The sequence below is a fragment of the Lissotriton helveticus genome, chromosome 1_1 (assembly GCF_964261635.1).
Source record: "Lissotriton helveticus chromosome 1_1, aLisHel1.1, whole genome shotgun sequence".
Lineage (NCBI taxonomy): Eukaryota > Metazoa > Chordata > Amphibia > Caudata > Salamandridae > Lissotriton > Lissotriton helveticus.
In genome coordinates this window covers 476,940,769-476,961,702 of record NC_136057.1, presented here as the reverse complement: position 1 = coordinate 476,961,702, position 20,934 = coordinate 476,940,769, and the positions used below count along the sequence as shown (strand labels likewise).

At 48.1% G+C, this 20,934-nt stretch overlaps 1 protein-coding gene across 1 annotated transcript in view; it reads left to right on the top strand.

Annotated features, from left to right (window-relative positions):
• The window catches only part of LOC144762432 (uncharacterized), an 89,211-nt gene extending 70,464 nt beyond the window's left edge, over positions 1-18,747 (top strand). The window contains exons 2-4 of the mRNA XM_078647615.1: positions 12,335-12,389; positions 15,508-17,046; positions 17,988-18,747. Of these exons, the coding sequence (XP_078503741.1) occupies positions 12,335-12,389; positions 15,508-17,046; positions 17,988-18,051 (1,658 nt within the window). The 3' untranslated portion in view covers positions 18,052-18,747. The remainder of the gene's footprint in view (positions 1-12,334; positions 12,390-15,507; positions 17,047-17,987) is intronic.
• Positions 18,748-20,934: the final 2,187 nt, after the last annotated feature.

The following is a 20,934-nucleotide window of genomic DNA, read 5'->3' as shown; positions in this document are numbered from 1 at the left end:
GCATGGAGGGTTAATTGTTTAGTACTGCTCTTATTATCCTATTCGCCCTAATGTGATTGTTACTTTTAACATGTGTTTTTAGACCACTTTTGTTTTATCGTGTGATTTTATCAATTGCGCTTTTATGGTTGTTTCTGTTTGAATAACCGAATAAAGATTTTGAATGAATGAGTGCCCGTATATTTTGTGGAAAAATAAATGCCTTTTGTTTATACCCGATAGCTTGCGTTGAAATCCTTGAAACATCACACGCCACCAGCAATCTAGTTTGGGTTCTAGTATAATGGATCACCAGAGTAGTTTTCTTTTATGAACCCAAAGACCCCTACTTACCAATTTACCAGAGACGTCTGTAGTGTGAGGGAAAAATCCTCAGCGGAGTAGGTGAATCCTATGTATTGGCTGTAGGTTGTACATGCTTGAACCTTTAAATGGATCACCCAAAAGAGGTACCCTCTCTGAACCCCACATATTCACATGGCTAACGCAGCACCAGTTAGCATAATAGTAAACTGCAGCCATGCGGTTACACAAATGATGCAACAACATGGACTCCCCTTGCGGTTGCAGACATTACCCGTGTGCTAGAGTCCCACAAAGTATACAAGACAGAGGTATTCTTTTCATGGCTTACATTCCCAGCAGTAAATGAATACTCAAGATATTTGCACACTTACACTGAGGCTGCAGTTCCTAACAACTACGCAGCTTATGAAGCACTAGAAATATCACCAACATATCAATAATACCAACATTGTCCTATTTTTGGGATACTATATACAAGAAACAATGTTAGGCTAGGTCCCCTTTGTAATGAGGGAGCAACATGGCCAGTCTTAGTCGGTTACACACCCCTACCCAGATATAGGAAATCTGACGGCACCAGAGCTACAAATACTATGCACAGATCTGGTTAGAGCATAAAGATGTTTGACACAATATGTGATGCGAACAATGACAATGCAAGGGCTGCTCATGCTGTACAACCACAATTGGCCATGCCTGGAATTAGCCCAGTAACCATTGATGCAGTCATGTGTAAGGTTCCCACCAGATGGGAGGGAATTCCGCTCTGGATTGCACAAAAACAAATCAGCTTGAAGCAGTTTTTCCCTATACGGGGCACCATGAAAAACAGAATTCTTACAATATGCCTGCCAAAGGGGATGGTTTCCCGGGGGAAGACTGCGCCACTTGGGGAACACACTTTGCTGCAGTATATGCCAGAACACATATTACACCCTCATTAGCCATTTTGCCAGAGGTGCTTAAACAGATCCAAAATGAGTACAGGGCAGCCCCTGTTCTGGATTTGGGAACAAAACTGATGGGCAACTTTGTCGCAGTATCCACCATAATGTTAAATAACATAAAAAAGGAAGGAGCAGCATTGGCTATATGCCAGGGACTCACACAGGTGGTTCTGGAAGACCAGAAGCGCGAATTACCTAAAATCTGTGAGGAAACCAATTGCATCAATAGGTAGGATAATTTGGAAGCCAGACATAGTAAACTATAGATTAAGGGTAATTGTGAAAAGGATAACTCGAAGCACGGACACATGTCTTCTAAGAAGTGGGATAGGAAGAAAAATAAAGAAAAGACTAATCACAGGGTAGATCTCCTCAACAGGAGCCCATTGACAAATGCTACAACCTGAGTAACCGTGAAACTATTAGAACGCCTGACAAGCATCAGGATACTGATACATGTCCAGCTCGGGTAGAGGAGAATGATCAGAGCGCGTGACAGAGAAGTATGTGAAACCAAAAAAGGATTCACAATGCTCTTCTGACTTCATAATAAAAAAGGAAGACGAATCTACACAGCCCAACCCTCAATTTAAAAAGAAGACGGTATCTGGTCTTAAATTCAAGCGTGCCAAAGAAAATGAGGACACTGCTTCTGAGTGGGAAGTGGGCTATGCTGGAAGGTATGGCATGTCAGAAGTCATAATAGTTTACCAGAATCTAATGGAGTGTCTGGAGGAAGTAGCAATGAGTGACTACATTCAGGCGGAAACACCGGATAGGGGACGAGTGTTCCTAACCAAGTATATGAATGGCAACTCCACATGGAGGGAGATATACAACGCACCATAAATGTTTTCTTTTGGGAGAACTTGTCATTTGGCTATGACATTCTATTGTCTGAAAAAAATTGCCCACCAGAGTTTACCCTAAAGTAAAAGCAGTCATTTTACTTGTCTTTTCCGACTTTGTCCCAGATGCAGTAAAACATTCATACGGCAAGGAGTGGGCTTTAGCGCAAGCTCCAGCGCTATACGGCAACCATGTGGGGTGGGATGACGGTAACCCTTATCACACAATCCCTGCGAGGTCAACCCCACAACCACAAAGACAATATGCCATTAAACATGAAGCTAAAAACAGGTTACCGAAATGCTGACACAACTTGAATACCAAGGAGTAATAGAAAGCTGCACCTCACCAATGAATAATTCTTTGTTCCCATTGATTAAACTAGATCATTTATATTGTTACGGGTTAGATTACAGACACTTGAATACCGCTACATGCACATTCACGGTACAAAACGCGTACAGCTCGGCACTAATAAATAACATAGTGCGAAAGAAATACAAAACCACTTTACACATATCAAATAGATATTTCTGCCAAAATAGAGTACCTGAAAGCAGGTACTTGACTGCATTCAGCACCCTCGGTTCTCAGAACAGTTCTGTAGATTGCCCCAAGGGTATAAGAACAGCCAGGGTAACAGAACTTTTACCAGATTTTGATGATCAGGCATTATCCTATGTCAATGACATAAACCTAACGGATGAAGACCTATCATCTCAATTGGCTAGAGTAAATCACATAGTTTTGGGATTTGCTCACATGAGCTACACATTTAATTTCAAGAAATCAACAATAGCTTACCTCAGTGTCCTATTTTTGGGATACGAGCTGTCAAGTGAGGGCAGAAGCCTTGCAACACACTTCCTAGAAAAGTGTGTACTTTTACAACCACCAAACACATTGAAGAAACTCCAATCAATATTGGGCTGTCAAATGTTTGGCAGAACATTCATACCAGGCTTTGCCCAACAAGTAAAACAGCTCTTTGATTTGATTTGTCCAGGCTTTTCAGTACACAGCTGAACACACACAAATATGACATTCAGTACAAGTTGACATGTTAGCTTCCAAACACACACACATGTAAATACCTCGAACATGGTGATCCATATAATTGTGGGTGAATCAGGATACACATATGTCACATTCAATGGAGGAGACACAGTACCCACTGCATATACATTTCATTTATATACAAATGGATAGTTGCGTTTTGCACCGACAGAGAAGATTCTGATGGAGGTACAGACTTTTGCAGTGAGAGAAAGATCATTGGCTGAGGAGAAACACATCATTGTCATTACTTGGGTTCCAGCCTAAGAGACTGTCACAAAGGCAAACGTTCCAAACACAAAAGCTTTACATCCAAGGTGAATAGAATAAGAAAACTCACTTACAGCAACAGATGTAGATTACATATTTGATTCTACGCCACAAACACAAGCATATCTGCAATATGAACATGAATATCCTCTGCCAAGTGAAAGTATGCCTCTAGATCAGTATAATTATATCATATATATCCTTATGGTTCTGCTCAGCCTGCCATTGGGACAAAGCACTAATACCCTGCAGCATGTTCAGCAGGAAAGGGTAAAATGCAGAATGGAGAATTCCACATGCATAAAACCGACACAAAGTCATTTGGTGATTGCACACCACAGCTGTACTGAAAGCTGTAGTACTTGTGCTAGAGAATACGGATTCCACACACTCATTGTGTGTGATCCATATTATTGTGTCCAGTCTTACAATGTGTACCTAAACTACTGGGTACACATTAAAGCATACGATGCTTTGAGGACAGGTGACCAAACTAAAAGCATGTTTATCACAGACTCATGTGATACACATTTTGAGTCATCCGCGTGTAGGAATACATGTTGCTGGGAATTCCATGGCTGCTCAAGCTGCAAAAGCAACAGTGCAAACTGCTGCAGTCACTGCAATTACTTTTTCTAATCTATGGATAAATGGAGACATCATAAGGGCCGTCAACGCTGTGCACAATGGCACCACTCAGCGAAAGATTTTTGAACTAAATAATCCTATCAGCTGAACGCCCAAAACATTCAATTTTCTCATATTCCCGATGTGGGGGATAGAGTAATACCTAATTCAGATTACAGGTTAGGCCTAAGCCTAGCAGCAGATGAGGGCCTAGCATCTGGTCATGCAGGGGTGGCGGCTACAATTTCATTATTGCAGCAACCCTATTGGCGGGCACGTTTATACAAGCAGGCAAAGGACGTAGTCCTTAAATGTGACATGTTAGCAGATGAAGGTTTCTACCACAGCACGCCCACGACAGACATCTATTAATTTCAGACAAGCCTCTAGCTTGTGTTTATTTGGACCACTGCGGACCCTTACCCTCTGATGTGTTTTACAAGTACATCATGGTAGCAGTGAATTTCTGCTCTTAATTCCTATGGATTTGGCCACAGCGATTGGCTCATGCTCCAACTGTTATATGACTTGCAAGTGTTCTTTGGGACTCATGCAGTAGACACATTACATTCTGACCTGGCCCTGGCATCCGCCTCTAAGGATTACAGAGACATGGGAGAATTGGGTGCAACTGTGCAGTACTCCTCCCACCATCCCAATTGAAACGCAGTAGTGGGGAGGAAGAACTAAGACTTGAAGCAGTCTTTAACAGCGAGGGTATTAGATTCAGGTTGAATTTGGGGCCACCAAGTATATAGGGTCCAGAGAGCCCTTAATAATCTGCCTAGAAAATCCTTGAGTGGGTAGACTCCTTATGAGATCCTGTTTGGGGTTGAGATGTGGGTTCCAGACTCGATGGTCCCAGTGCAGTGGTGCTGGAAACAACTTTCTCTATCAGTGAACGTTTGAATGTTTTACCGGAACTGTACAACTTCTGAGATGCTCGGAGCAACAACGTCCAGCAGAAATGTTCTGCCAGTGGTAAAGAGAAGGAAGAACCAGCAACTCGTTTGTATTCCAAAGATTGGTGATCTATTCTGGGAGAAGATAGTGGACAAGAAGGAATTTGGGCTATCCTACAGAGCGCCTATACCTGTCCTGGCTGTTGAAGGTACCAGAACTATACTTTTGCCACTCCTTGCTGGCAGCAAACACAAGAGATTTGTGACAATTGATCTCATCAAACCACATCACGTGACCGGTTCTATGCAGAAGGTCAAAAAGGTTCCTGGGTAGTGACCTGTCTCATGTCACTACCCTACAGGAAGTCCCATTGACAGCTTTGACCGATGATGAAGCTTCTTCTTCCCTGCTGGGGAGAGATAACACTTCTTCCTGTTACATCAACAAACTCCATAAAATCATCATTTACGGAAACACAGATTTCAATTCTGAAAACAGTCAAGGATGCGTCTACCACAATGTACCACCATTAGAGTCATCTATCTGTTCTACACAGCTCCACAAGTCTCCCAATTTTGTGCCAAAAGCCTCCGGCTACTTCGACTTTGATACCTTCTTTTCAGATTTGTGAGAACCGGATGCACCTACACAAAGGGGACTACATGAATTCTATATTTGGCTCAAAAAGACATACTTTATCCCTCCATGGGTATACATTCGGATTGCAATTTCTTTACTTTTCCTCTTCATTTTCTGCTTCTGAATAGACACTCTCTCCCAGAAAGCTCTGCTGTTGAACTACTAAATGAGACTTTGAAACCCCATTCTTCATCGTGCAATGACATTTCCCTGGTGAACATTTTGGCTGTTCCTGCTCCTGATGGAATTGTTTGGTATAAGGGATCCTATGATTTATTTGGTCCAACTGAAACTCTTCAAATACCTTACGTATTACCTATTTCTTTGATTGACATTTTCTGTATCCACCAGAAAAAGCATTACAGAAGGTAAGTAAATGTAAATGTAAATGTGCTGGACTTGTAAAGCGCACAGCTGCCCGTAAGCGTCCCGGCGCTTGCTTAGGGAACCCATCCTGGTATTCCCCTGTGAGAAACCCCCGCAGGGTGTCCACAAGGTGAAAGCCAGGCATCCTGCCGCGAGGGGCCGTAGTAGAGATTAAGCAAGCTATTGCCCAGAGTCACAGAGTGTGACCCCGTGAGTTGAGTAGGCACCAGAGCGAGAATTGTCGAGACCGTGGAAATTTTTTTTTGAGCCCGAGACCCGCCGAGGCGGGGAATCGAACCCTGGTCCATGGTCGATCTCAGCTTCCGGGTCTGCCGCCTCTAACCACTGAGCCACGCTTCTCCACAAGTAACTTGTTCTTCTGATGGATACATCTGCCTGTGGATTCTTCACCTTTTGAATTGAATCCCCAAGCAGTTCTGCTCCCAGCAGAGAGTGCCTACTACCTACATAAAAAAATCCTGCAGCACTGAACTTGCAAATGGCCATCCCTCCTCACCTCCGAATCTAAGCAATAGTGCTTCGTAAATGTGTGGAGGAAGGCCCTAGGTTGCTGCCTTGAGGTATACCACAGGGACACCACTAGCTAAAGCAGAAGACTTAGCTCTGTAGAATGACCTCAAATTCCTTCAGGAGGCTTCTTCTTGGTCAAGGTGTAGCAGATCTTGATACAGAGGATGATCCACCTGGACAGTGTTCTCTTGTGGACAGCCTTGCCTTTCATCTTGCCCACAAATCCGATGAAGAGTTGGTCGTCCAACCTGAATTCCTTGGTCCTGTCCAGGTAGAAGCTGACCGCCTTCTTAGTGTCAAGGTAATGATGTCTCTCCTCCTCTTTAGAAGGATGAGGGGGGGGCAAACCATGGGTAAAGTGATGGATTGCCCTAGGTAGAAAGGAGTGACCACCTTAGGCAGGAAAGCTACTCACTCACCCTCCTAGCGGAAGTGATTGCAACCAAAAATATCATCTCAAATGCTAGGAACCTTAAGAGACAACCCTGTTAAGGTTCAAAGGGTGAACCCATCAAAGTGCAAACCAAATTTAAATCCCACTTAGGATTGATAAAGGAAGTGGGAGGAAACCTATTTGTGATACCTTTAATGAACCTCATAACTATGGGAGATTAAAACAACGAGGGCTATTCTGGAAAACAGAGAAAAGACAACAAGGCAGACAAATAGTCCTTAAAAGTAGCTACTGCACAACCCTGTTGTTCCAGGGAAAGAAAGAAAGTCAGAATATCAGACAAATGGGCTGGCAACGGATCAATTGATCTCTCTGCACACCATTTAACAAACTTGGCCCACCTACCAGAATAGACAGATTTGGTGGAGTGTCTCTTGGACGATAAAATAACATTCACCACATCCGGTAGAGGAGAGAAATAACTCAATTTGGCCTGTTCAATCTCATGGTATAAAGGGGCAGGCTCAGGAGGTAGGGGTGCAGAACCTGCCCCCTGTGACTGTGAGAGGAGGTCTGCCCTGAGAGGGAGACGTAGTGGAATGTGCGAGGAGAGGTAATGAGGTCTGTGTACCACACCCTTCGCGGCCAATCCAGGGTGATCAATATGACTTTGGCCCAGTCATGGTGAATCTTCCTCAGAACTAGAGGAATCAAGGGTATGGGAGGAACTGAGTAAAGAAGCTGTAAGTCCTAATCTAACTGAAACGTGTTCCCCAACGCTCCCCATGTCAGATACTGGAGACTGCAGAATGACAGGCAGTGCATGTTCTTGTGATTGGCAAACAGGTCCAACTGAGGAAACCCCCACATCCTCAAAATATGAAGGCCCACCTCCAGATGGAGAAGCCATTCGTAATCAGCCGAACACTGCTGATTGACACTGTCCGCATGCACATTTAGTTCTCCGGCCAGATGATTCGCGATCACACAAACCTGATGGTCCTTAGCTCAGGACCAGAGTCACAGAGCTTCTCTGAAAAGAAGATAAGACCTACTCCTCCCTGCTTGTTGATGTACCACATTGAGGTAGTGTTGTCCATTAGGACCTGAACAGACTGACCGTGAAGTGAGGGAAGAAAGGCCTTGAGAGCCAAACGTATCACCAGCAATTCCAGGAGAATGATGTGCAACAACCTCTCCTCTGGAGACCAAATGCCTTTGACCTCTAGATCCCCAAGATGAGCTCCCCACCCTAAAGTGGAGGCATCCGTTATCACTGTGGTCACCGGAGAAGGAGGTTGAAACTGCTTCCCTTGAGGCAGGTTGCCTGCAAAACCCCACCATAACAACTCATCTGCAATCCCTCTGAAGATTCTGATCATTTCTTCGAGATCTCCGTTGTGTTGAAACCACTGCCTGCAGAAGCATCACTGGAGGGCCCTCATATGCCAGCTAGCATGGTTGACCAACAGTATGCAGGAAGCGAACAGACAGAGCAGGCACAAGACCTTTAAGACTGGAACAGCTGCTCCATTCAAAGAAAGTAGAATCATAGCCTGGATGTATTGAATCCTCTATAGAGGTGGGAAGGCATGACTTACAGTAGTGTCCAGTACTGCCTCTATGAACAGGTTGTGCTGAGATGGCACCAGATGAGATTTGGGTACATTTATCGAAAACAGAAGGACTGCAAACTGGTAGTGTTGGGACCCCACCATAAAATGAAGATACTTCTGATGTGAATTCAGGATGGGAATGTGAAAATAAACATCCTGCAAATCGATCGACACCATCCAGTCTTCCTTCTGCAGTGCAGGAAGAACCTGAGCCAGGGTCAACATCTTGAATTTCTCCTATTTGAGATAAAAATTCAAGACTCTGATGTCTAGGATCAGCCTCAAGTGATCGTCCTTTTTGGGAATCAGGAAGTACCAGGAGCACCATCCCTGACCCCCTTCCTGCTCCGGAATCACCTTGTGCGCAACTTTTTGCACTAATGGCAGAAATTCCTGCTGGGGAAGCAGCAGGTTCTCTTCTGAGCACAAACCCTGATGGGAAGGGTAAAATGAGGAAGGGTAAAATGGGGGAGGGTAAAATGGGAGGAAACTCCCGGAAGGGCAGGATGTACCCATTCTCTCCGATTTTCAACACCTAGAGATCTGTAGTCACAGAATACAATGCTGTAGAAAATGGGAAACCCGTCCTCCCACGGGACAAGCATGCTCTAGGATGGCGGAGCTAGAGCGTCTTCGATGCCGCACCAGTTGGTGGGGCAGAAGAGGAGGAGGAGACTTGCTGCAGTGCTGCACCCAGGAGACGACCTCTGCTCTTTCCCCTCCATGATCTGCACAGGGGATTTGCCTGCTGTTGCTGCTGCTGCATGGCAAGAAAGGATATGGTCCTACCCAAACAATGAAACGTGCAATAGCAAACGCCCTTGGACTGAGACTAGAGACCCAAAGGTCTTGCCATGGCTTTACTGTCTTTAAAGAGCTACAGCACCAAGTTCGCTGGCACCAAACAGGCAAAATCCATTGAAAGGCAGATCTAACAGAGTAGCTTGGACATCTGGGGAGAACCCCGCAACCAAGCGTGCCTCCTGGTCCCCACAGACAATCCCATTGCCTTGGTAATCGGATCAGCAGTGTTTAGACAAGATTGTATGACATGGCAGTCCGCAGCTTGAGCATCCGTATGTACCTCTGAAAAATGACCCTGAACGTCCTCCTATAGTTTTGGGAGCACTTCACTTGCCGAGTCCATAAGTGCATGGATGTAGCGACCCAAAAGGCATGTCGCATGTGTTGATTTGAGAGCCATACTGCCTAAAGAGAATACTTTTTTAACAGATTGCTCCATCTGTTTGGACTCCCTATCTGTAGGTGTAGATGGGAATGACCCTGCAGACTGCTTTGATGAGGGCAAAGTCTGGACAACCAAACATTCTGGTGATGGATGAGTGGACAGGAAAGCAAGATCCTCCGGAGCCACCTTATACCTCCTCGCCACAGACCATTACACCGCAGGAGCAGTTATTGGCTTCTGCCACACATCAAGGATTAAAGCCTCATTGAAAGGGAGAAAAGGCTCTGAGATAGAAGGAGAATGGAGCACCTCTGTCAAAATATTAGATTTCAATTCTGCTATGAGAAGAGGCAACTTCAGCAGATCTGCTGTCTTGCTGATCACAGAGAGATAAGAAGTCACCTCCTGCATTGGGAAACCTTTCGGAGATGATAGCTCCCATTCACGAGAAGTATCCAGGCCACTAGCAGGATTCACAATCTCCCCTTCCTTAGCCTCCTCATTTTCCCCTTACTCCTCCTTTTCCAGTAACCTCCGTGCCTCTCTTCAAGACCTTCTAACTGGCGTCGGAGGTGCCAGACGTGGCGCCAGTGAATTCGGGATTGGCGTCGAAGGAAGGTCTACCGGGACAGTAGTTGACGCTGATCAAAGTTGAGTCAGCGCTGGTTCAAAACCAGACGGTGCTGGGGAAGATCCTTCCAGTGGCACTCACCCCTCCAGAGATTGTTCCGGCATCGAAAATCTCAGCGTTTGGATAGGCCAACTCCCTGGAGCCATCGGCATAAAAGTTATAAGAGGTGCCTGAGGGAAATGAGGTGGCAAACCTCCCAGGGAGTATGCCAGGGTCCATTGGGCCAACAGGCGCACCAATAGCGTTTGCCGCTCTAGCGCACAAGCCGAACATTGCAGTTGCAAAATGCAACGGATCCGTACCCAGAGTCAGGAAGGCAGGATACCCTGGATCCGGTACTGCAGGCTCTGAAGTCACTCGAGGAGGCAATACATTCAGCTCCCGTTGTGGCACCGGGGACCCTGGAGCCAGAGATGGAGCGGTCGAGGCATTGCTTCTCTTGGAGCTGGTGGAGTCACCGCTCTCAGAGCCGGAGATGGGGCCTGAGTCGCATCAGGAGGAGACTGAGAAACTTCATCCTTCCGATGATGCCAGGGAACCGGGGACATCGACTTCAGCATTGCATATTTTGACAAACGACACAGAGACCCATGGCGCCACTTCTTCTTTTGCTTCCTCAATGACTTCGAAGTATGCTGAGTTGGTGACTTGGATCGGGACCACGACCTTCTTCGACCCCTTTTTTGTTTCTTTGCTTTGGCCATGAACAATTTGGCCTCCCTCGCCTTCAGTGCCTTGGGGTTCATGCGCCTGCAAGACGAACAATCCCTGGTGTCGTGGTCTGATGATAGACACCAAAAACAGTCTTCATGGGGGGTCAGTGATAGACATCTGACCTCCATATTCCCTGCATGGCTTGAATCTGGATTTCCTCTGAGTAGCCATAGTCACTGCTAGAAAGATTGCAACAAAAACTCCCAGAAATGGAGAGCCCTGGAAAAAACTGCTATGGGTTGACGGCGCTGAAAAAAGGGAACTGCCGTCAGCACGCCCACGAGGTCTTCTTATTGTTATGTCAAGCCACTCACCTGCACTCCAGATTTGCTGTGCCTTGGCGACGGGTGTCCCCCAAATCCTCTGGGAACTGACAGAAAGGCAGTAATTGACAGCAACACACCGCCAATTCGAAAGCCCCCAGGGGAAAGGGGACAGGGACAAGAGAAAATAGACAAGACAGAAGAAGGAACCAAAGATTTTCGCTGATCCAACGAAGCTCCACTAGGATTCACTGTGGATGGCCTTGAAAACTCAGAGTCTGGAATTTTGGAATAGTGGTGGGTTCTGCTTACGGGGATTTTTCTGAACGTTCTAATGTGTAAAAGAAAAAACATGAAAATTATGAACTCTAAGGCTACTAATTTGAGAGATATATGTCTTCTTGATCTTTTGAATTAATCTACCCAACATATGAATTTAGTACAATTCTAAAGATGTCATCACAGCACAAAACTTCTTTTAACCACACACCCTGATTTACATATGATCTTCCTATAGAAACAGAAAGGTACATTTAATTATCAGATAACCTTTTCTTAGTGTAACTTGTCTAATTTTCACTTTCGCCAAACATGTACCTGAGTTTTTTTAGCCTGAGTCTTCACTTTTTCTGTGCAACACATTTTTAGATAAATATTATCAAAGGGAAAAAAATGAAAGCAAGAAATAAACAATAAAAATGCACTGGACCTTAAAAGTCCACGTTCATTCTTTCCTGTAGAAACAGATCTTTTGGAAAAACAAACAACTTTTCTGGAAGTCCGACTTCACTGTAATTACGACTTTTTAAGCACCGTAAAACTGTCTTAGTTCTTTCAAGTTGAAATCCTTAATGCATTCTAGCACAAGTTCTGTAATTAGCCCAAAAGCGTTTTGCTTACTTGCAAGTTTAAATCTGTGTGCACTCTTAAGAAAAAGAAATGTCCAACTCACCGATGTAACTCTAAGACTGCTCGTTTTACCTTGTCTTGCTTGCTCATTCATGCTTTAATTTTACTTGCGCTTTCTTTACAGGATTCGTGGTAGCTGAGGTCCGAAGAGCAGGAAGATCAGCCTCTGAAGCCAAGAGGTAATGAAGGGACGAGGAGCCAGCTGGGGAAGTTGGAGCCTGGAGGAGAAATGGAGGACTTCGCCGAAGGAACTGGAGGCAGCAAAGCATTAAAGGGAAACGAGGCGAAGCAATGATTTAAATGTGGGAGCGGTTTAAATACCATTGCCACACCGTTTTTTATTTGCATATTCGTGTCTTGCACCTCTGAACTGTTTACACGTGCAAGCGGTTTGCCGGTGAGCTTGTCCATTAGGTGAGCTTGTCCATTAACATACTCGTGTGTTATACGTTTTAGCAGTTAACATGTGTAGGAGGCTGTTAAATAAAGTTTGTTTTACATAATCATGTTTGCAAGGGGGGACCCAGGGAGAGCCAGGCGCGAGCCGGTCTCTCCCTGGGCAGGTTCGCGCGAGGAACATCAACAGGTGGGGGGCTGATTAGCAGAGGGTTGAAAAGGGGAAGTCAGGCGGGGATTAGCAACTGCGTGGCGGGAGGCGTGTAGGGAGGTTGTTTTGCGGCGTGTATTTGTCGTACCTGGGTTTTCTCTGACCACATGGAGGACGTGGAGGAGGTCAGGAGGGCCGTGCGGTTCCTCTGCGATGCCGGGCGCGAGGACCTGCTGCGGCCGGGTGTCCCAGCGGAGGCGTGGGTCGGACTGGCCCGCCCACCTCGCAAGGCTTCCGAGGGCGTTTCCAGGGCCGTGGACGCTTGTTTAACCCCGGGCCCGGAGGAGGAGGAAGACGGCGAGGCGGCCACGCCTGCGGACGGGCACATGCTCGTTTTGCCGGTCGCTGCAGTGGAGCCCCCGCCGGGTGACCCGGGCGCCCCCCAGCAGGTATGTGCATTCCAGTTACTTGGTGCTGGTTCCCGCGGGGCGCCCGGGGGGAGGCGGGGGCGTTCTGCGGGCCGTCAAGCTCCGCGTTCAGGCGGCTTGGTCTCGGGGAAGACGGGGAGGCTGCAGGCGGGCCCTAAACCAAAGCGGGGGCGGAGCCTGGACTCCCTTGGGCACGCGCCGACCCCTCCCCCTGCCGGTATGCCTGTAGTCCCTGCCGTTACGGTGCCCAATTCTCCGGGGGGGGTTTCCCCACTCCTGTGGCTTAATGGCCAGTGTTTTATGCTCTCTCCTGCCATGCTGGGGCCTGGCCCTGCCCCCCCCCGCGATGTTGGCTCCCCGCACACGGGTGACGCCGGTGCTGGGCCACTCACTGCTGCATTGCCGGCTCCAACCCCTCCTGTGGTCCCCACTCCTGCCCCTGCTGTGGTTCCAGTGGGCACTGTCTCTAGATTGCTGCCCCCCCCGGCCACTGCGGCTGTGGCAGCCGGTTTGCCTGGCCCTCGGGCTGCCATCCCCACGCCCCCGGCTCCTGGTATGAGGGGTTTGTTCAACGAGGGGGCGCCCCAGTACCCGGGGCAAGCCTTGTTCCCGGTCCCCAGGGGGCGGCCAAGTGGCCACTTGGGGGGTCAATCGACTGGGTCGGGAGGTGTCCATGGTCTGGCGTCGGTGGGCCGTCCCTTGGGGGAAAATTGCGGTTCAGCTTTCAGGGACCATGTTGTCGCGCACCCTTCATCGTCTGGCTTGAGCGGCAGCAGTTTTCAATCTGCGCCTTCGGCTGGGCGGCTGTTGGCAGTTTCTACGGGCCCGGGAACTGTCCCCACGGCTGTTTCCAGTGGTGGGCTTTCAGGGGGGCTATCTGGAGCGGATACCTCTTCTACAGTTTTCTGTCCACAAAGCTTTCAGACCATTGATTGGCAGTTTTATGATGGGGGTATTGGTGATGGGGCTATGCCCAGTGGAAGTAATCAAGTTGAATTTTCTGATGCAGCTTTCGGTGGGAGTTTTCATGATGATGAGTTGGAAGAGGGGGAATTGAGGGACAAAGATGTTGGGCTTTTGGCAGCACGGGCCCAGGGGGGTGGGTTGGGGCAACCCACTGTTTCTCGTGTTTTGCAGGAGTCTAGAGCGGACCCTGCAGGTGTACGAGGGGCAGTGTGGTCTGGACCTTCTCAGCGGGATCGTGGGGCCGTCGCCCAGCAGTCGGAGCAGTTACCAAGAGGTAAGGATGGGTGGTGGTCAGTGTGGCAACCTAGGGAGAGTCTCCCGGTTAAGTGTACAAGATCTGTTGGTATGGGTGATGGGGTTGTGGTTGAGCGAGTCGCTCTGGCACCGAGGCTTGAGCGGCCCGTAATTTCAAATGTGCAACCTAGGGAGAGTCTCCCGGTTAAGAGTACAAGATCCTGTGGTACGGGTGATGGGGTTGTGGTTGAGCGAGTCGCTCTGGCACCGAGGCTTGAGCGGCCCGTAATTTCAAATGTTTCTACTGTGCAAGTTGCAAAAGAAGTTTCTATATCGGGGGATGGCGGGGTGGATGCCACTCGGGTAACGGAGGATAGTATCCTACCGAAAAAGTTGCCTTATTCTGGGGTGGGGATGCCCTTGGGGTCCCATTTATCTGAAAAAACAAAGAATCTGATCTGGTCTGGGGCTTTTGTAGATGTTTTTCGTCTTCTCCACAGGGATGTCCAGGCAAAAGAAGGGTCGAAAGAGGAGGAATTAGAATTGGCTCGGAGGCCTCGCGTTCCGAAGTCCATAGAGAATTGGACTTCGGCCTTTCTCATTTATGCCAGCGTTTATTGTCAACGTCATCCTGAGAAAGCGATAGACATGTTTAAATATGCAGATGTCATCCGCAAGGCTCACAGTTATTTTGGAGGCTTTGCTTGGTTGTCCTACGATGACGAATTTAGGGCGCGCATGGCCGCTTTTCCTGAGCGTTCGTGGGGTGCGGTTGACTCTGAGTTATGGTTGCAATGGATGGCATCGGCAAACCCTCCTGCTACGACCCACACAGCTAGCGGGCAACCTGTGTTTTATCGGCCCTTTTCAGCTCGCCCCGCTCAGTCTGGGGCGGGGGTTTGGGGCAGAGGTCAATCAGCCGCTTCTGGCACTTGCTGGCATTTTAACAGAGGTTCCTGTAACAGACCCGCTTGCAGGTATAAACATGAGTGTTCACAGTGTGGAGGGAAGCACGCCCTCACCCAGTGTTTTCCCGGCCAGAGATGGGGTGATCAGGGACGGGGTTCTGGGGGCAGGGGGCAGCACCATCAGTCTGTTTACAAGGGCCCCTACTCCTATTAGGCAGGAGGTTCTCGACCTCTGGCTGGTGGATTATCCGGATTTTGAGGCAGCTAAGATTTTGTCTTGGGGCTTCAAAATTGGGTTTCGGATTGGGTATCAGGGACCCAGGGTGGGCAGGTGGTCGGATAATTTGAAGTCTGCGAAGGAGAGTCCACATGTGGTGCGGAAGAAACTGGATGCAGAGCTTGCGGCTGGTAGGATTGCTGGTCCTTTTGTGCATTGTCCCCTGCCTGACTTGATTGTATCACCCCTGGGCGTGGTGCCCAAGAAGGCGGAAGGGGAGTTTCGTCTTATTCATCACCTGTCCTGGCCCGAGGGTTCCTCAATCAATGACTTTATTGATCCAGCTGACTCAACTGTCACTTATGCTTCGGTGGACGATGCCTTACGGCTCGTGCGCACGGCTGGTGTTGGGGCTTTGCTGGCGAAGAGCGACATTCAGTCGGCTTTCCGGCTATTGCCCATTCATCCTTGGGATTTCAGTCTGTTAGGAATGCATTTTGATGGTAGTTTCTACGTGGATCGGGTGTTGCCCATGGGCTGTTCAGTGTCATGCTCCCTGTTTGAAACCTTCAGTACCTTCCTGCAGTGGCGATTCACTTTTGTCAGTGGCCACGCGTTGGTCTGTCATTACCTTGATGATTTTCTTTTCATTGGGGAGGGTTGCTCTGGGCAGTGTCAGTCGGCTTTGAACATCTTTCAGGCTCTAGCGGAGGAATTGGGTGTCCCCTTGGCGCCGGACAAGACAGAGGGTCCCTGTACGTCCCTGACTTTTTTGGGGATCGAAATTGATACTCTGTCTATGGTGGCGAGACTGCCTGTGGCTAAAGTGAAGGAAATGTCTGCTTTCATACATCTGGTGTTGGGGGAGCGGAAAGTGGTTTTGAAAACTGTTCAGAAGTTGTTGGGTTATCTCAATTTTGCTTGCCGGGTTGTTCGGGCGGGCAGGACGTTCTGCAGACGTCTGGGTCTGTCCATGTCCGGAGCAAGCCTTCCCCATCATAGGGTGCGCATTACCACCGCTGTGCGTGCCGATTTGACTGTCTGGCTTCGTTTTCTGCAAGACTTTAATGGCGTGTCCTTGTTTTTTGCGGATGAGGACATGGTGTGGCAAGTACAGTTGTTCACTGATGCGTCAGGGGCTCACGGATTCGGAATATTTTGGGAAGGTCGATGGTGCGCGGCCGGCTGGCCGGCGCACTGGAAGGATCAGGGTCGCAGCATTGCGTTTCTGGAGCTCTTCCCGCTGCTGGTTGCTTTGCACCTATGGGGGGATGAGTTTCAGAATCGTTCCGTCTTGTTTCACGTGGACAATTTGGCTGTAGTACACCTTGTCAATCACCAAAAGGCTCGCGATTTGCGGGTTTTGCGGCTCCTGCGCGCATTCATGCTGCGGTGTCTGCAACTGAATATTGTCTTTAAAGCGCGGCATGTTCCTGGTACTTCTAATTGCATCGCTGACTCTTTGTCTCGCTTTCAGTGGTCCGAGTTCCGCAAGTTAGCTCCTGGGGCGGACCTGGCACCAACACCGATCCCACAGTACGTATGGGACCTGGGGGATTGAGGGTTCACCACTTGGTGGAAAATTCTGTGGCTGAATCCACCAGGCGGGGTTATGTGAAAGCCTGGTCTGAGTTTCTGCAGTTTTGCAAGGTTTCGATGGGGCCGTTCAGGGCTGGTTGGTCTGATGAACAATGCATCTTGCAGTTTGTTTTACATCTGGCGGACAAAGGCCTGGCGCCCACTACCATTTCGGGTAAATTGGCTGGGGTTTCTTTTTATGGACAGCTTTGGTGGGGGAGGGATCCGGTTGGGGGGGTGTTGGTTCGTAAATTGTTGAAAGGTTTGGCCAGGCTCCGGGCTGGGGGTCAGCAGCTCCGGCAGCCCGTGACGTTTGAATTGCTCCAGTTGATGTTGCCGGAACTGGAGGTGTGTTGTCATGATGCTTTTGAGTGTGCCAAATTTCGTTTGTGTTTTGTGTGGTTGTTCTTTGGGGCATTTCGGGCATCAGAGTTGCTGGGGTTGCGGGGCAGGGTAGGCATGACCAGCGGTGAGGTGGTGTTGGAAAGTGACAGAGTGCGACTTTGGCTGCGGGCATCCAAAACCGACCAGATGGGGAGGGGTAAGTGGGTGTTCCTTGGTAGGAGTGGGGTCTCTGCATGTTGCCCGGTTGGGGAATGGGAAGGGTTTGTGTCCTCTCCGCATTTTCTACAGGGGTCCATATTTTGTCATGCGGATGGTAGTCCCATAGTGGCATCTCAATTGTTGGCTGTATTACGTAAGGTCTTGTTGCGTTTGGGGAAGGACCCTGTTCAGTTTGGTACCCATTCCTTCAGAATTGGTGCGGCGACGGAGGCCGCCCGCCTGGGGTGGGACTGGTCCCAGATCCGACGCATTGGTCGTTGGCGTTCCAAGTGTTGTGAAAAGTATGTGAGGAAATAGTGCATTTTTGGCTGGTCTAACATTTCTTTCTCTCCTAGGTCCCTGGCTATCAGTCGCCGGATGCAAAAGAAGGGTGTGGATACTGGGGCACTCTTTTATTAAACGAGCAGCTTTAGCCGCTGCCAGCCAGCTTTGTGGGAGATCACTTGGCCTGAACAGTATGACACATGAAGTCTCATGGCATGGAACAGGGGGAATGCGCTGGGGTGGGCTTTTTCCCGCCTTGGCTGCTTTGGTTTCGCAGTGTTTGGGGGGCCCTCCGGATCTCCTGGTGCTACATTTGGGAGAGAATGACTTGGTTTCTCTCTCTGGGCTGACCTTGTTAAAATTAATGAAGCAGGACCTGGAAATCATCCGAACCACATGGGAGAGCACCATGCTCATATGGACTGAGTTTGTGCCCCGTTTGCACTGGCGTGGGGCACGGACCCATTCTGCCCTGGAAAAGGCTAGACGGAAAGTGAACAGGACAATGCGCCTTTTTTGTCAACATTGGGGGATATACAGTTTGAACCATTATCATTTACAAGTATCTGAACATCATTTATTTTGTGAGGACGGTGTGCATCTCTCAGCTTTGGGCCTCTCTTTTTACCTCCTTGAACTCAGGGACTTGATTAGCAAGGTTCTTCAAGTACAGTTGTGGTGTGCTCCTTCCTTTCCTTTAGGTGGGGCAGGAAAACGCTAAAGGTTTTCCTGGGTGGCGGGTTTTTGTTAGTGGGGGTGGGCAGCCTGGAGCGGGTTGGCCATCCTGAAGGGTAGCGTTGGGTAGGCTAGGGTTAGTAGGCAGGAGTTTGTTCGGGGTTTTGGGATTTAGGTTTCGTAGGCTCACTGTAGAGTTGAATTATGTAAATAATAAATAAATAATGAATATGTTTATGATATTGATGATGCACCTGTCCTAAAATAAAAGTGGCCTTTCTTGCTCCTAAAAGAAGGTGTGGACAATGTTTTCTCGCGCGAGGGGGGACCCAGGGAGAGCCAGGCGCGAGCCGGTCTCTCCCTGGGCAGGTTCGCGCGAGGAACATCAACAGGTGGGGGGCTGATTAGCAGAGGGTTGAAAAGGGGAAGTCAGGCGGGGATTAGCAACTGCGTGGCGGGAGGCGTGTAGGGAGGTTGTTTTGCCCCACCCACCCTCCCTCTTTTTTCTTTTTCTTTCTTTATTTCTGGGTTTGTTCTTTTGCGGTGCTCTAGGCACTGTTTTAGTTTAGGTAGGTTTGCCACTGTTAGGATGGGTGCCTTTGTTCTTTTGTAGGCGGGTTTTTGTTAGTGGGGGTGGGCAGCCTGGAGCGGGTTGGCCATCCTGAAGGGTAGCGTTGGGTAGGCTAGGGTTAGTAGGCAGGAGTTTGTTCGGGGTTTTGGGATTTAGGTTTCGTAGGCTCACTGTAGAGTTGAATTATGTAAATAATAAATAAATAATGAATATGTTTATGATATTGATGATGCACCTGTCCTAAAATAAAAGTGGCCTTTCTTGCTCCTAAAAGAAGGTGTGGACAATGTTTTCTCGCGCGAAGATGCTGTACAAGACTTTATTGGTCATCATTTTCTGCAGCATAAAAGAAATAAATGAGCATTAATATTACTCTTTTGCAATGTTTCACAATGGTCCATGCTTTCACTGTGTTTTCAACATCTATTTTCAATTGTATATTATTTCCAATAAATATTCTGGGATATATCTAAACTGCTGGTGCCAACTTATTCCTGGGTGACACGATCATGAGAGTGTGACCATGCCCATAACAATTATGGCTACGATGATGTCATGCGGAGTCACCTGCCGAGCCGTTCCATTGTGACGCTCTTGTTTCCGTGGAATGCTGTGCATTGGGTTAATTCAAAAGGTGAGGAATCCACAGGCAGTTGTATCCGTCAGAAAGAGCAAATTTAGAAAAAGCTCTAGAAGTAATATACAATAGTATGACCACTTTATCCACTAGTATATATTTTCTGCGTAACATTGTGTCATTTGCTATAAACTTCATATGAAACATGGGCAATCACAGCATAGGGCTATTATGCTACTGAGTTTGACTCTACAGACGCTATGCACTGGTCATGTCCCATGGAAACACCTAAACACCAGTAGCTTGTTTTTTTTCCATACAATCTAACTAAAGAACAGACTATTATGAAAAGAAAAAAAAGACGAGACATACACTATGTTACACATAGAAAAGTTAGCAAAATTACCATTTACTGTTGCAGAAGTGCTGAGTGCAGAATGGATAATACACTGATAAATCTATCCACCAATTTCAACTTTTCACTTCAATTACTGCTTGCAACGCCTTTTATTAGGCAGATACGAAGCACGAGGGGCAGTGTTTGTACACGAGTGCTGTCATTCACTTATTGTTGTAGAAATGGTGCAACTGCGGTACTGACTGCGAGAATAATTCAGCCGAAATTCCGCCGCTTGAGGTGGGGGTCCCTCAGGGATCTATCCTGAGCCCCACTCTTTTTAATATCTACATGGCCCCTCTCGCGGCGGTGGCTGAATCGTATGGTGCTCAGATCATTTCCTATGCTGATGACACCCAGCTTTTGTTCTCGTGTGGCAAGGGGGAAGACTTTGACAGCGGTCGGATTCGGGAATGCCTTGAAGCCGTTTTCAACTGGTTTCAAAGGCATAGTCTGAAGTGCAACTCAGACAAGTCTGAGCTGCTCTTCTTTGGCTGCCAGCCGGATCCGGGCTGAAAGTCATGGTGGCCCTGCGACATGTCTCCACCTGACACGGCAACACTAAAGGCGAAAAATCTGGGCGTCCTGTGTGATGTCGATCTTTCCCTTAGACCCCAGATCATCGGGCAAACGGGGAAGTGTTTTGGCATCTTAAAAATGCTGCGGAAGTTCCTTCCTTTTTTATCTCTCCAGCATAAAAAAACGATTGTACAGGCCTTGATAGGCTCTCGACTTGATTATGCGAACGCGCTCTATTCGGGTCTTCCGAAATACTTGATGGCGCGCTTGCAGGTCGTA